Source organism: Diadema antillarum, unplaced genomic scaffold (genome assembly GCF_040938485.1).
Source record: "Diadema antillarum isolate AM-2024a unplaced genomic scaffold, OU_Dant_1.0 scf00000037, whole genome shotgun sequence".
Taxonomy (NCBI): Eukaryota; Metazoa; Echinodermata; class Echinoidea; order Diadematoida; family Diadematidae; genus Diadema; species Diadema antillarum.
In genome coordinates, this window is record NW_027270926.1 from 2278606 (window position 1) to 2295362 (window position 16757).

The following is a 16757-nucleotide window of genomic DNA, read 5'->3' on the forward strand; positions in this document are numbered from 1 at the left end:
CATTATGCATGTACTGCCTGAAGGTGATTCTTTTTTGCTACACTTGGGGTCATGGGATCTAAGGTAAAGGGTCAAAGGTCAGGTAAGAATACTAAAATTCTGCTATTTAAAGCTAGAATTGAACTATTTCTCCATACCTTCATGATTACTCCATGCATACAATTAATAAAACTGGGTGTGTATATATACACATGCATTTACTGCACAATGAGCAAGATTTTGGCCACGGGGTCAAACGCCAAAGGTAAATAATGTTCATATGTCAGATTTTTTCCCATATTTTGACCTGCTGTATTGAACAATTTAGCCATCCATCCAAATGAAACCGAGTTCAAGGAAATTAAATACTCCACACATTTGTGACATATATGTCATTTCAGTCTTTTTTTTTTCTTTTTTGCCAGTAGTGTGAAACTGTCATCTCACATTGTCAAGACGTATACTCTAGACCCATTGGGAGAACCATGCATTTATTTTGATATGGCGGATGCAGTCGCCATAGCGACATTTCTAATTTAAAATGAAAAAGGCATGTTGTTTCGACTGGTTACTGACATAATTATGTTAAGGCTAGGGTAATATAATTTTCCAGTACATTGCATGCTTTCTGAAAGAGGCAAGTCAATTGATCTTCATTATACTAGACACTGAAAATATAAAAATATTCTTTTTGATATTTTATGTCGGGTTTTTTATGTCTTTCAGTGCTGTCTCGAACTATAGTTTCCTCATCCAGCGATGGCGGCACCGAAACTGTAAAAATTCATAACATTTGAACTGATAATCCGACTTTCCTCAAACGACACTGAAGTGTTTTACTATTATTCTTGTGTTCACTAAATCCAAGTGTATGTTTTGGTCAATTTCCCCTGTAAAATCTGTTGTTTTGGCGTACTTTAATTGACAGCGAACCCAAGTGGCGAAATAGTCGTTGGAAAATAAAAATTGAATGATGATGCAGCTGATTACAAAACGTACGAATCAATCAGAATGCCTCACCCCCTTATAAATGACACTGTGTGTGTGTGTATGTGTTTGTGTGTGTGTGTTTGTGTGTGTGTGTGTGTGTGTGTGAGTGTGTGTGTCGGGGTGGAAGTGGTTGCATATAAATATCTGACGTCAAACATTAATTGTATTGCAATGTACACAGATTTGGTACTCGCCGATCATGATTACGCCTCTTATTCCATGACACGACGGTTGCTTCGCATTGTATAGCTACCGCTTCTGATGCCGTGTACTACAATCGGATGAGATTGTATGCCACAGTTATTATGCTATTTGAATGGGACTGCTTAAACTATTGTTGACATTTGATTCGAAGGCTTCTTAATGAAAATAGACCGAAAGTCACTCTCAATTTGATTTTGTTTCTTTCTCTATCACTCTCATCTTTTACACTGAACTGCACATTGGCTGGCATTCAAAATGTCTTTGGTATATCCCTAACACAATGTGCTGTATCGAAATACAGCACCGAGCTTGAGGTAATTCAACTCGGCGTGTTGTTCAATAAACCTTGGCGTGCCTGCAAAAGACAAAACAAAACTATGCGTGTTGTTAAGGTGGAGATCTGTTTGAATGCCTTTTGATAAGAAGCTTCGTCGTGTCGTTTACTGTCTGTGGTATCAATATCAATGATGTCTAAATTTGCTCGCAAAGAAAATAAAAATCCTATACTGTACAACATTTCCAACTGTACCACTCTCCCCCACCCCCCCCCCCCCTCTCTCTCTCTCTCCTCCTCCACACTCGATTCACTGGCGTAATTCTGTGAACTTTTTGCGTTATAAAACCATTATGATACTCACTGTCATTAATATGTCTCAAATGTGGATAGATCGATATGACAAGAGCATTATGGAATTATAGGTATTGGTATAGTTTAATGTACATTAGGAGCTCTCCCAGCACCATGTTGTAGATAGTAATACATAGTATATCCCGCATTATACTGTAGATATTTGTGTTTCAATATCAGTATCCGTACTTTATTATTTCAGGATTAAATGTGTGACTACAGCCTATTGTATCAAACTGAAAGACACACGTACATGCAACGTTCTCCCTTGTTGGACGTAACATCGATCAGGTTTAATGTATTATTCAAAATTTCGTGATGTGTTCCTGTGGGGATGATTATCCGCTGAATTTATGGGTTTTCTAAAGCATATCTCATTCGATGATGTCCCATGAAGAATTGATGAGTTGTTTTGAAGGGTGCACGTCACGAGACCGACACCACGAGTCATACAGCCCACGAGTCATACAGCTCACAAATCATACAGCCCGGCCATGAGTTATACAGCTCGAACGAGTCATACAGCTCACAAGTCATACAGCCCACGAGTCATACAGCTCACAAGTCATACAGCCCATGAGTTACACAGCTCACGAGTCATACAGCCCATTAGTTCGACACTAAGCTAACAAGGCCCACGAGACCGACACATTAAGCGCCGCGTTGTATATGTCGATCTCGTGGGCTGTTTTTACCTAGTGTCGAACTCGTGGGCTTTATTTGCCTAGTGTCGAACTCATGGGCTGTATGACTCGTGAGCTGTATGACTCATGGACCTGTTTTCAATGTCGAACTCTTGGGCTGTATGACTCGTGGGTGTCGGTTCAGTGGGATGACCCCGTTTTGAACGTATCATTCGGTTATGATGTTTTGTTGAAAATTGAGGACTCTTTGGTAGGGTTTTGTTTATATTACATGGTTATTCGGTAATGTTCCTCTCAGACGATCTGGAGAGCTTTTCTATTATAACCTGTTTCTTTTCTGCCCATAATCACAAAGAGTAAAATTGAATGCATCGGAAAAAGGAAGGAAGTGAAAATGAATTCACTGTGCAAGGAAGTGCACGCATTGGGATGATATGCATGAAGAACACATACAGCAGACCAAGTAAAGTCAAAATAGAAATGTAAATTATGTCTATATCATCTGTTTATTTGTTCTTTTTTTCTGTTTGTCTTGCAGGATGTCCGCATGTGTGGCTCTTCACTTCAAAGCCCCTCGATGAAGCAGTGGCCAGAGAACTTTTATACTGCAGATAACTCCGCGCATTTTCTCGAGCGAGAAATGAAACAATACGTTTCATAAAAAGAAGAATCCATACATCTTTGAAAGTAAAGTTGATTCGCTCATCACTGTAAGGGAAAGAACACAGACCATTTTCGAAGAAGATATCTACGCGCTTGGACAAGGAAGTTACGGTGGCAACAGAAAATCTTTCAACGGAAATCGATCTACACTTTTTGTCCAAACAAAATCGTGAATAGTGGCAAGGAGCTTTATAGTGGATACACTCTGACCGGACTTTCAGGGTAGTTTCGCAACACAACGCACGCTCTCTACCAGGTCATCTGATATTAAGATTGGTCGATAAAGCTTCATATACATTGAATTTGACGGTCGAGGGGCAAAACCGTAGTTACCTATAAAGCTATTCATCACACGTGATCAGCTGCCACGGAGAATAATCCCGATATATTAATCCCGACGTAAATCTTCCCTTCACTACTTTGTCGCCATAGCAACAGCAAATCCACCCCCTCCGCGTTACTGTCAAAGTCGCTCTTAATTGCTGTCGAATGCAAATGGACGGTTAGCGAAAGACGAGTTTCATAAACTCGCTCACTAATCCTCGGATCACGAATTTTGACATATTATATGAGAGATGCGTATCTCAGGAGTGAAAGCGAGAGCGACGAGCAAATAAAGAAGCGCCATAATTGGACGTTCTCGAGTCATCCGCTTCAGTAGAAGCACACAGTCTACCACACAAAAAAGAAGATACTGATATATGCGTCTGTTGGAGGTTCCTCGGTGACAACGCAAAGCCCATCCATTTTGAACCAGTGTCCATAGTGTAATTTATTCGCGCAGCGATCGCGAGTGGGCGAACGGAAATGGCAAATTAAACCCGTCGTCTCCAGTAGCGCTTTTCCTCCGTGAGGTCGTTCGTGTCACTTCTCGCTGTAGTAGTCAAGGAGAAGGACTTTATTCTTTTTGCACCGCGGCAAAAGAAAAGCCAAATTTTCTCTCCTTGCTTCAAAATTGCTCCATCTCTACTGTCTCCCTCACCGAATCAGAATACTATATTTCTTGCATTCTTCCTTTCCTCTCCTCTATCCCACTCTCATTCTCTTTCGGCATTTCATTTGATGTCGTTTAGAACGTTCCGAAATGATAATATAGCTATCTTTTTTTAATTCATGATATTCAATCCTGATTACTTTTCAATATCTGTCGCATTCATGACAATTACAGGCAGCCTGCACCGTATTGATTATATGCAGCATTGTCTATTTTAATTGCATACCCGTCCACGTGGTGTCCTGATACAAAAAGTGACGATTGCCATGGTTGGTAGATATATTTGACCCTCTCAAACAATCTTCAGTCGCCTAAAATTTCGTACAGTTCTCCCTTTCCCTGCAACCAAGAATCTATTTCAATCATTTTCAATTATCATTTAAATCAAGAGCATATCCATATATGTCTAAGTAATGCTTGAATAGAGTCATGTTTACAGCAAGTAAGAAGTTTAATGTCAAATGAAAGTTTTGGTTCGTCGAGAAGTATTCCAGCGATTGAGTTAGCTTATTCTTCTTCCTCCTCATCCCCCTCCTCTTTATCTTCTTCCTCATCTTCTATTTCTTCTTCTTCTTCTCCAACTTTTCTTCTTCTTCCTCTTCAGAGAACTATAACACGTCTAGCAGTGAGTGTTGGCGCGCATCTGATCATTTTGGAAGCTGCAGGAACCACGCTTTTTCGTTTCGAGGAGACTTCATTGCTTCACTGATGGGTGACCAGAAAGTTAAAATTCTGTGTCTCGCAGCTGAATAACCCAGGTAGGAACAGTGCGACAGTCCTAGCTTCCTTTGACTCATCACAAGTCTTCAAGTCCATTTTGAAGAATCTTCCGCATCTTTACTGGGCTGATCAAAGTGACCATTATTAATTGTCGCATGAGAATGTCTACTCCAGCAGGATTTTCACGAATCTGTTCCAAGACGTAGATTATTCTTGAGCCACTGACATTCAATTACAGACTTATCGTCGCCTGTCAATTAAAGATGTAAAAAGAAATGTTTTTGGAGGACATTCGCAATGAATGTGAAAGAGTGTTAAGAGACTAGATAGAGAAGGTTGTCCATAAGCGGTGACGTGGCGCCATTATTACGTCTGAAGTATAATTCATGATGATTGTGACCACAGACAACTAGTATTAGACATGACGGGCGAAGGAAGCTACGCATTGCCTTACGTCATTAGCATTTCGCTGATCTTAGTCGTGGAAATGGTGGCGGGTTTTCTCAGCAACATGCTTGTCCTTTTGAGCTACCACGTCAACAAGCAATTCCAGCAGAACGCGAGCGACCTTATCATCACAAATATGAACCTCGTCGACCTCGTAATTTGCATTGTGTCCATTCCACTGACTCTTATAGTCATTATTCGCGCCTGGCACAATCCCTTCGTCTGTTATATGCACGAGGCTACAATCAGCTTCGCAAGTGTCGCCTCGGCGTTGAACGTACTCGTGATTTCGCTGGACCGCCACGACAAGATCACGAACCCCTTGAAACGGCGAATATCAATCAGAAATGTCAAGTGGATCATCGGTATCACGTGGGTCTTGTCTGCGTTCGGCTTTGTAACGCCGTTTGTGGGCTTGCGCGGAGACCTCGTTGTGTCTTTCTACGACGGCAACCACTCGCAAGCGTTGCTATGCTACGAATGGTTTGAAATCACGCGCTCGAATAATTATTATGAATTGTACCACGTACCGATCTTCTTCTTAGCCACAGTTGTGATGATGTATGCATATTATTCCATCGTGAGAGTAACAAGAGTCAAGACCATTCACAACGTGCTCGTTAGAGCAACCACCGTGCCATTCCACATGCGCGGAGACCAGAATCGAGCATCAAGTAGTGGTAAACCGATTGAGCGGGAAAACACGCCAAACTCGACGCATCGTGACCCGGAGAAAAGAGTGTCTAGAACTACGACGACGATCCTTCTGACTTTTATCACATGTTGGGGACCTCACACCGCTATAAGTATTGTCATACTAGTAAAAGGGAGAACTGAGTTGTACGACCTCTTGGAATGGTGGTTCGCTGCCTTGGCGTACACCACCATCCTCATGCATCCCATCCTCTACGTATTCATGCGCAGAAACTTCCGGCGCGCATTTGGTAACAGCTGCCTGGCTCGGTTGCTATGCAGAAATCGCGTGGCGCCGGGAATAACGCCCACACAGAGCAATCACAGACCAGCCAAAACGCATGCGAGCAAAAGGACGCGCGTATCGGCAAAAACGGGCGCCGCCGAACTCAATGAGAACAAGGGCCACCACAGTAATATGGCGTCTCCCACAGAGAATCAGGACCAAACCGTCCATCTCGGTAAAGGCAAAGCGGCCAGACATTCCACACGAATTGAGAAAAAGAGGAAAGGAAATATCGCAGCACCACCGTCTGCTCTCTTCGTAACTCTGACGACTGGTCTAGATCAGCCAGCAGCCAGCGACAACTTCCGGGGCGCGTTTACCCATCAAACCAGCATGGACGATGTGAAGGCTATGTATGTTGCACAGGATTCCATGGATGTCCAGAATGTGGAAGAGAATGTCTAATGTGTTTTTTTCCTTCTTTACTTTGTCTTTTGAGGACTGTGTCATAGCATTGCCTTGTTGCCTTTGTCGTAAATTACAATTTCTAAGTGATGACCATTAGGCCTAATCGAAATCGTTTTTCATTAATATGAATTTACAGCCTTATCAGTTTAAAGGGATTTTAGCGGTCAAAGTAGAATGTATGTCAGTTTACTGCCCGATAAATATTTTGCCAGAGAAAAGACGTCGTGGGGTAACTTTAATAGTAAGCAATCATACTCTACCAACGTCTAATAAGAGATATGCTCCCACGGGAAGTTTGTTTTTCAATCCTTTTCAAATGGGAAAAAGATGACACATTTTATTAGTAGAGCATTTAACGTGTTACAAATTATGTTCTACCTTCCAAGGACCCCGATGCTCTGAAAATTCCATATCGACTCAAAGAGGTTAAGCTTTTCCCCCAAATCTAGGGTTGTTTCGCTTGAATGAAACGGTTGAACGTTGTTGAATAACGCCCGTCTGTCATAAAGCGGATGATTGGCGTTGTGCGAGTGATCTGAGGAGAAAAAAATAATACAACAAAGAAAAGTGAAAACATGCAGAGTGAATCGTTGAGTTGAATATGAGTACCATTAGCATTACATTGCATGTCTGTAACGAGAAGCGTAACAACGAAAATTATGTACGTTTGTACTCAAACGATATCATACGTTCCTTCCTGTCGCCTATAGACTATGTTCATCAATTTGGGGGTAAAAGCGTGATAGCCCTGATATTCCTAATGACAATGAATCCATGCTTGTCTGAAATGGTCTTATAGAAAAACAGAAGAACTGATCCCGTTGACAGGTGCACCAAATACATCCTGAATATTGAGAGTACTTCTATAAAGTCGTGAGTCACCGACACAATTTCTAGTGCGAATCAATCCCTTTTCAGGCGTGGAAAAGGTCTGTAAGAAAACACGATGATAGTTATTTTTTAAATAAATGTGATTCTAAGACATAGCCTTCCATTATTTCCCTCTCCAAAGACAGAAGACATTTTGTTTGTTAGTGGAATGACACTGCAATTTTTTAGGGAAATGTTATTTTCTTCGTGTCGGCGAAAGATCGACTCTATCTCCATTGCCCTCAAAAACCAAATTTTTGAATTGATCAAAGCCTGATGTTGACCCCCCCCCCCCAAAAAAAGGAAGTAATTTCCTGTTTACTTGGCTCTAGTTAGGGCTGATTCTCTGTTACTACAACAGAGTAATCTTAATGAATGTTACTTCCTTTTAAGAGCTTTAAATGGATGGTACAGCTTGAGATGGGGCTACAGGTTTCCAACTTTTTTATGATGATTTTTTAAGATAATAAAAAACCTCTTATGAAATATATAGGAGCATATATTTATTGTAAGAGGAATTCAAAGTTTATTTAATGAAAATTGGTTTTGAAATGGCTGAGATATCCAAAAACAAAGCAATCCTAATGAAAGTTGGGACCCACCTTTTATAAGGATCGCTTCGATTTACTTTGCTGTGTCTCCAATCATATTTTTTGGATATCTCAGCCATTCCAAAACCGATTTTCATTAAATGAACTTTGAATTCCTTTTCATTTCATGAAATGGTTTCTGAGTATCTTGGAAAAGTTTAAGGCTGAATCTCTCACCTCAACCAATACTATATCATCCCTTTAATCTAGTATACTCTTTGGTTTTGCAGTTTTATCATTTGGCAACCAATGACAGCCAAATGTCACTTACATGATACACTGGCGATAAAAATTGAGAACAACTCGTTGCGATCGAGACCTACCATATTGATGGGAAGCAGCTTTCACGTGAATTCCTCTTCACGTGGACAAGGAAATGATTTTCATTAATTATTCAGCTCTAGTCAAAACCAAGCTCTTATAGTGTAATTAAGTACAGTATAGCTAAGTGAAATTGCCTCTTTTTCGAGCTTCAGTGTAGCCAGCTTTGTGATACTGCGGTTTTATTGTCATTTTGTAAAAAGGAAAACTAATGGTGATCTGCAGGAAGCATAACAATGTGATTTTTGTCGTTTTTAATGTCATAATAAATTGACTGTGCGAGAAGCCATTTAACATAAAGAAAAAAGTTATGAAATGAGTGATCATTTAGGAGTACAGTGTACCGTCTGCTGGCGTGCTAAAAACTCTTTCGTCTGCTGCAGATAACCGCACATGGTATTTAGAGATTCATAGACTGATTATGATAAACGAAGAGATTTATGCCTGGTTTTATTGCGTATGTTTTTGTCATGATATCGCAGGTGAATTTTGAGCGATGATATCACGTCTTTCTGCTCACAAACACGTAAGCCATGGTAAAGAAAGAAAGCACCACGCAAATATAAGAACACACAAAATCATATCCAAGGCAGACGATGATTAAACAACACAGATACAGTGTAATCATGGTAATGCAATTCTTTTCGATATCGCGAGGAGTGATAAGCTGCGTACAAGTGTGTGTGTTTGTTTGTGTGTGTGTGTGTTTGTGTGTATGCACAGTGCTGTATTAAGTGGCGTTTTAGATGGGTAGATTTGTTTGAAAAGATTTTATTTTCTGCATTTCATATTTTCTTTCAGAATACAAAAATAACAAAGGCAGGTTCAATTACACAAATACAATTCTGAAAATTATTGACATATTACATAGTAAGTCATATTTTGTATATAAAGACAAATGAAACGTTAAATAACATACAAAATGTTTATATGGCCAATAATGACTTGATTCACAGTACAATATATAATATATACATATAATGCAGAGGGCCGCCGTTATAAGCCGTGCTTGAACAGACGGACAGCCAGAGTTAAATTACCATTTTTTATTGTAGTACTTGAACACTAATACGGATGGGCCATGTTAAAATGCGTGTAAATCCAGTTTTATACAATTACTTGGTAAACAGGAGTGGTGCCTGTGAGTGCGTGTGCAGGTGATGAAGCGCGAAAGTGTTGATGGTCAGCACTTCTAAGAAAATGATTGAATATGTTATAATATGGGCGAAGGGTCAAGCAGCAAAGTAAAAGAAAGGGAAAAGGGGGTGGACCAAAATATTGCCTTGTTGTTGAGTATAAGAGGTACATGTTTAATGATTACTGTACCGTATGATATTGTGCCAAGAAATATTTCTTTGTATTTGCCTTAAAGGAATAGAGAGATGTGCACTGTTTTATGTGGAGAGGGAGTGAATTCCAAATATCAGGCCCGTTATGCCGAATTGATTTTTGAGCTAATAGGAGTTTAGGGTTATTCAAATGGAAATCATTACGATGGCGCGTGGGGTAAGCATGGACATCCCTGTTAAGGGAAAATGCGTTGTGGAAGAGTGGGAGTAGATTTTGCGTGTATTTGAACATAAATATTGCTGTTTGAAATTTGTGTATATCGTCAACTTTAAGAACTTTTAGTCTAAGGAATAATGGATCAGTATGTTCTAAATAATGTGAGTTAGTACATATTCTTATTGCCTTTTTTTGATTTTTTTTTTTGATTTTTTTTTTTGATTTTTTTTTTTGATTTTTTGATGTGTGTGAGTGGGTGTGTGTAAGTATTATTGTATCTACTCGAGTAGTCGTGCATGTGTGTGTGTGTGTGTGTGTGTGTGTGTGTGTGTGTATCCATTGCAAACACGTTATGTACGGTTCGAAATCTCTACACGTCTAATAACGGGTATAGTGGCAGTGATGACGAACGTGGTATCTATTGTTGTTATTGAGGTGGTGAAAGAACAAAACACTAACATATCGACTGACAAATATTTTCACATTCAGGCCCGAATTCACGAAGGTGGTACAAATGAAACCATGGTTTAAACCATGGAGCGCCAAGTGTCGCCCGGAATATTTCGTTACGAAGTTGGTAATTTCGTCGACAAAATGACCGTTTCGTTGACGAAATTATCATTTCGTGGACGAATTAATGTCCATTTAGTTACAAAATGTTGTCATTTGGTTACAAAATAATCATTTCATCGACGAAATGACTGATTTCGTAACGAAATATTCCATTCGACACTTGGCGCTCCATGGATTTTGTCCATGGTTTAAACCATGGTTTCATTTGTACCGCCTTCGTGAATTCGGGCCTCAGAGAACAATTCAGCTTCCAAAGCAAGAAAATATTCAGAAATGCACAATTCTCCGTAATTTGAATTTGGTAATTTAACATCTTAAATGTGGACAGTCCACCAACATTTTGTACATGTTAGATTTAACACTCGAAATGTTGGATGTACAATAAAATCTTCTAAGCGGTAGTTCATCATTTTAAGTGCTTGATTTAACATTTCGTGTTAAATTTAACATTAAACAAAAGATTGGAGGAGTGATAATAGTCAGAATGTTGATTTACCATTTCATTTTTAGAGTATATAAAAAATCATACATTGTGTGATCAGCTAAAACGCTTAAAATTAAGTGGGTGAACTCAGGACTCAAGATGAATATTTGTTACTTCACTATGTACAAAGAATAATATACTCTTCTGTTTTTTCCTGTATGCGAGAGAATTTTCCGACAATATAAACTGTAGGTCCTACAGTGCCTTGGATACCCCGACAAAATAAGTCCGAAGATTGGTCGACGGCTATTGTACTTCTCCCGTGCAACTAATGAGCCAGTTTTCCTCGCATTTCAGGTCATACATAATCTTGTTATGTATGTCGCATCCGATATATTACCAGAATGTGACCATCGCGTCGTATAAAATGGTGGCGAACTTTATTTCTTGGTACTCATCGGCAACATCATTGCGGTGAACTTTTCGGCCGCGGTTCAGACATTGTAAGGTGAACCTCAATTGTGACATATAAGTTGTTCATCATGCTTTCAGAAAAGGGCATTGTTATTGTACATTTTTAAATCACAACCTGTTATTTCCCCGGTACTTTCATTCTCGACAACTCATCAGAAAATGAATAATACATCTTTTCTCATTATTGTCTGCATCACGTGATATGGCTCACGCGATCTGTGACGCAAACGTATACTGGTTCAAGCAATTCTGACTGTCCATTTATAGATCATTTTTATGATCGAATCCGTACGCACGTAAACACACACACACACACACGCACAGACAGACAGACAGACAGTCACACACACTAAGAGATAACAGGTCTCGTCTATCGGCACAATCAATCTATTATTTCCATACACATTTTAAAGCTGTGCACGCCCACACTATAAACCAGTTTGGGGGGGGGGGTAGGATAAGAGGTCTAGGAGGATGTATGATTTGCATAAAGAAACACTCGTTCAAACAATGTATAATTTCCCTCATGATTTTCTTTACCATGGTCCTCCATCCTCCATCGCTTGAGAAATTCATGACTGGAGTCCGTGGCGTTCTTATATCTCACCCAAACCGAATGCTTGATTTGATTTGATTTGATTTGATTTGATTCATTTCTGCATTTTCACAAAGTATATACAACGCAACAAACAATTGCCCAATACCAATATAACACAAAATGAATATAGATATGATCATTTGCATGTACCAATGATGAAATATTGCATAGGTGAATTATAATCATATAAAAACAGTTGGAAAATCACTGATTATTCAATCGAATTAATGCATACAAAATGCAGGAGACCGTCAATTTCAGTAACCGTTGAAACTGCCATGCTCAGTGGAACGCCATAACCATCGCTTCTTATTCTTTTTGAATCATTTTCTGTGCTGTCATTCATGCATAATGCATTCGACGCATGCGTGCGGGCATGTCCGTCGTCTGATGCACAAGCACTTTATGGGCTGCCTCGTGGAGACATCATATGTTATAACATTCATGTTTGATACCTTTAAGAGTTATTATGCTTGATTTATGTCAGTATTGTCTGGGGAAAATTATTTGTTTTATAGGGCCCCACTTTTTTTCTTTCTCTTCTTTCTTTAAAACACAACAACATAAGCACTGATCATACCGCAGTATGATAATTTTTACCCTGTTTTTATGGAATGTAACAATTTTAAACTTAAAAAAGTTCCAAAGACTCTGGATTCGAGAATTATCTGTAAACGTTCGTCATAAACCGAAGAAACAGAGCCGTACCCGAAATCGGATGTCTTTTTTTTTCTAAATAGATGCGGTTCAGCGGCATGCTGATGTTGTAGGCCTATTTTATTTCTAGAGCTGCACACTAGCACACTCCCATGCAGCAAGAAGAAATGTCAACTGTAAGACAGGAAGTTTTCTTCAATGAAATTCATCACGCTTATGGCGCCCGCACTCATTCAATGATTCCATGATGGTATTCTGCGCTTCGCACATCTATGTACCCATCGTCGATGACTGGCTTCTTTCCTCATTCCTTGCCACAACTGACTTCCACGACTTCGACTGCGACGATCTGCGCCCCCAACGGCGGGAGAAATGAAATAAGCATTGTCAGCTCATAAGCAACTCGTCAGTAAGTGCTATCATCATGTAGATGTATATTATAGTACAGCATTATACTCATTTCATTTTTATTTCATTTCCAACAACGCAAAACATTTACATACACAAAATAACACAATATCAATACAATGTAGTAACAAAGAAAAATACGTGAAATTAACGATACTACGCATCACATTTTATAAGCAGATGAAATTGAACTAAAATTAAAGTTGCAGAAAATGGAGGAGACGTACTCAAACGCCAAGCTTGTATTTTGCAGTCTCCTCATGGATAAGATAACTAAATAACATCAAGGAAGCAAGTTGCCTAGATATAAGTACACACATACATACTCATACAAACAAACAAACAGTCGGACAGACAAACACAAGCATGAGCTCTCTTGTTGAAGGGAAAGAGAGAGAGAAAAAAAACACAAACAGAGTGAAGGAAAAGAAGGAAATTATCTTCCTGAGAAACAGTGTACTACCATGTCTAGTGTACTACCATGGTACATGTATTATAGTAGCTCGATCATGTGACCGGTGGCAATGCAGTATATCAAAATGCCTGTATCATGTGTGTGTGTGGGGGCGGGGGGCGGGGGGGGGGAGTGATTTGTCTGTGTCTGCGCATGCGTGAAAGAAACAGAGAAAAGAGATTCCCTCTCTTTCCCCTTATGTGAACGAAAATATCACAAAAGTATCTTAATAAATGCGAAGGAAAGTTTCAGTTCAGAATCAGACGAGGACATAACTGTTCAACTACATTTTATGTTTTGACAAATACATTATAAGGACCTACTGTTCAATTATTTTTATGAACAAAGCATTGATTGTACAAATAAAAAATAATTGTAATACTTTTCGATGAGGGCAATAACAAGAACAAGACTAAATGATAGCCGAAGTCTATTTTGGGAATGTATCATTTGGTATAAGGTATTCGAAAGCTGTATGCATGGCAAGGCGATGCGGCTGCCAGAACGTCTAGAGTATTTGAAGTGGGAGAAAAAGAAAAGGCATGGGGGGGGGGTGTTCTCAAGAGAAAATAACGTCATCAAAGCGTGAAATTCATTCGATGATGAAAACGTTGCAATATGTCTGAACCGCGACCATAATCTATACATTTGTTGCATGACATTTTACTCTCAAGCAACTGAAAAGTAACTTCAGTAATTAACTAGATGCTGGTAATGCACGTGAAAATTATTCATTCAATCAAATCTTGAAATCTTCAAATTATGTATCAATTTCAATCAAAGAATCAAATTTGCAAATTTAAATCAATATCCTTTAACCAATACAAGCTTTGTGATTTAAGTCCAGCGTTCACATTGCACCATCCCTAAAACGGGTTTGAAATCAATATCCTTAAAGTAACACTGGCTTTATGGTCTCCCTTGGTTTCGTTCAAACCTGTACGCATCATCCCTCATCGTCAGACCTCACGTAATATACCTCGTGAATTGGATCTGAAAATAGAGATGCTCTTCAAAATTACGTTTGCCAAGAGTTTGCGAAGAGATAGTTGAGTGAAGACATTCTGAGAATTCGTTCTTCACACTTTCTATAAGAATACTTGTGGTCATCTTACAGTCGTCTGAATGTATGAGAGTGTGATTGCGAATGTTGCAATAAAGCGGTGAATTCATTTTTCATTCATTCATTCATTCATTCATTCATTCATTCATTCATTCACTTATCTTTTCCATTTCCAACAGAAACATATAAATATTTTACAGAAATTGAATACATTTTAAATTGCATCACAATACATAATAAAATATGAGTTTACAGAATATTTAAGTATACGGAAATGCTGGAAATGGGGAAGAATTAATGATGGAAAGCAATGCTTGTGGGGTGCATTCCAACCACACGTAATACAACAAAATTAATTATATGATTGATATAATGTTTTACATAAAAAGCGGAAATACAAAAGAAACTAAGATAAAAAGATAATCGAATGTAGACAGTAGATCACATTGCCCCGGTATTATGTTTGTGGTGTATTGCTAATACAGTATGGGCTGCTGCATGCCATGGATGCATCCGATGTTGTTGCTTTTCTTTTCTTTAAATTCAAGTTACGCTGTTTTACGTTTCATGTAACAATTGCTTTGTAGCGGCAGGTCATGTAACGTCTTCATTCATTTATAATTTCTGGATTTTATTGATCAGAACAAACATTGTCTTTTTTCACAAGTCATATGGCATATGAATTTTTGACATCACAAATAGATAATATTTTCTATTTTTCTCCATACTTTGCCTCATGCAAATCGAATTTGTTTTTGCTTTTGGCTATTTCCTCTTCGATCAATCTATATATATTTTTTCACATATTGTACAAAATGTTGCCTTTGGGGACATAAACTTTGATACTTGCAGCTGAAAATGAATAACGTCTTCATCATCTTACCTTTATCTCCCTTTGGGAAGGGGTATTGGAGGAGTGGTGGAATAATCAGTTAATTTATTTTTTATTTTTTTATTTTATTTATAAAGTCTTCTTTAAAAGCAGGGTAGTCCCATTCATTGCCACAAAGGCCTGCTTTACAAGGGAGCCCTGCGTTGATGATACATTACATTACATGTGCACACAATAAAAGACAAGAACAAAACAAACATAGATATGATACAGCTAAAGAACAATCGGTTCGTGAGAACATAAAACACATAAGAAAGAACATAAAACGAGTGGAGAAAATAGATATCATCATAATTCGTAGCTAGTGCAAAGGGTTCGTATCAAATGAGCGATTGGTGTTGACGTACACGATTCTTAAATGTTTGCAATGAGGAGGCTGTTTGAATAAAAATGGGTAACTCATTAAATGATTTGCTTGCAGCATAAGTGAAGGAGCATTTCTTATATTCGGTTCTAGGTTTGGGTATATGTAATTGGCAAGAAAGAGCATATCGAGTGGTATAAGTAGTAGGGCGTTTGGTCACAAGTTTAACTATATCGACATAATGATGTCGATGATGACGAAACTGTGGTTTATCAAGTGAAAGTTATCATTGTGGAAACAGGAAATGATCGTTACTTTCCCTATAAAATACAAACTGAAGTTATGAGTGCTGATTTGCCCATCAGTATGATATTTATATACAAGTTATTGCGAGATCAATGTGTTTTGTATAAACTGAACATGATCAGTGGTTGTATGATATCCCCAGATGTTGCTTAATTGTTAGCAATGACCTTAGGCGCAGTGGTGACATACCTTTGCGGGTATATTTATCTCTTTTTTTAAAAACATTTTTGTTGTTATTACACTATGTTTATTACGAGAGACTAAAGAAAAAACGCCCACCAACATACAACAGGGGCGGATCCAGGAATTCTGTAAAGGGGGAGGGGGGCAACTAATATTTCTGGTGCCACTTCCGGGTTTCATTTCATTATTTTTCTTTTTATTTCTTTTGTTTTTAACGAAAAATAAAGGGGGTGTGCGCTGGTTGCGCCCCCTCTGGATCCGCCACTGCACAAACAAACAAAAGAATGTTCTCTGCAGTATATAAACAGGGTTTATGGAAAGTCTACCTCCCTGCACATGTAACTGCGCGCACTCATATCAACACTTTTCTGTGATTTGGTCTTGAGTTAAACCAATCATCTTGGTTCCTGTCTCTGAAAAAAAATTATAATGAAGTATTTCACAATGAGAAACTGTGAAATATACAAATGTTTGGCAA

At 38.7% G+C, this 16757-nt stretch overlaps 1 protein-coding gene across 1 annotated transcript; it reads left to right on the top strand.

Annotated features, from left to right (window-relative positions):
- Positions 1-5243: 5243 nt before the first annotated feature.
- On the top strand, positions 5244-6653 carry LOC139709265 (G-protein coupled receptor 22-like). Its single transcript, XM_071621218.1, has one exon. The coding sequence runs from the start codon at positions 5244-5246 to the stop codon at positions 6651-6653; it is 1410 nt and encodes a 469-aa protein (XP_071477319.1).
- The last annotated feature ends 10104 nt before the right edge of the window (positions 6654-16757 follow it).

Excerpts from the sequence above, each read along its gene's own strand:
- LOC139709265 (XM_071621218.1), top strand. The coding sequence starts at position 5,244 with ATGACGGGCGAAGGAAGCTACGCATTGCCTTACGTCATTAGCATTTCG.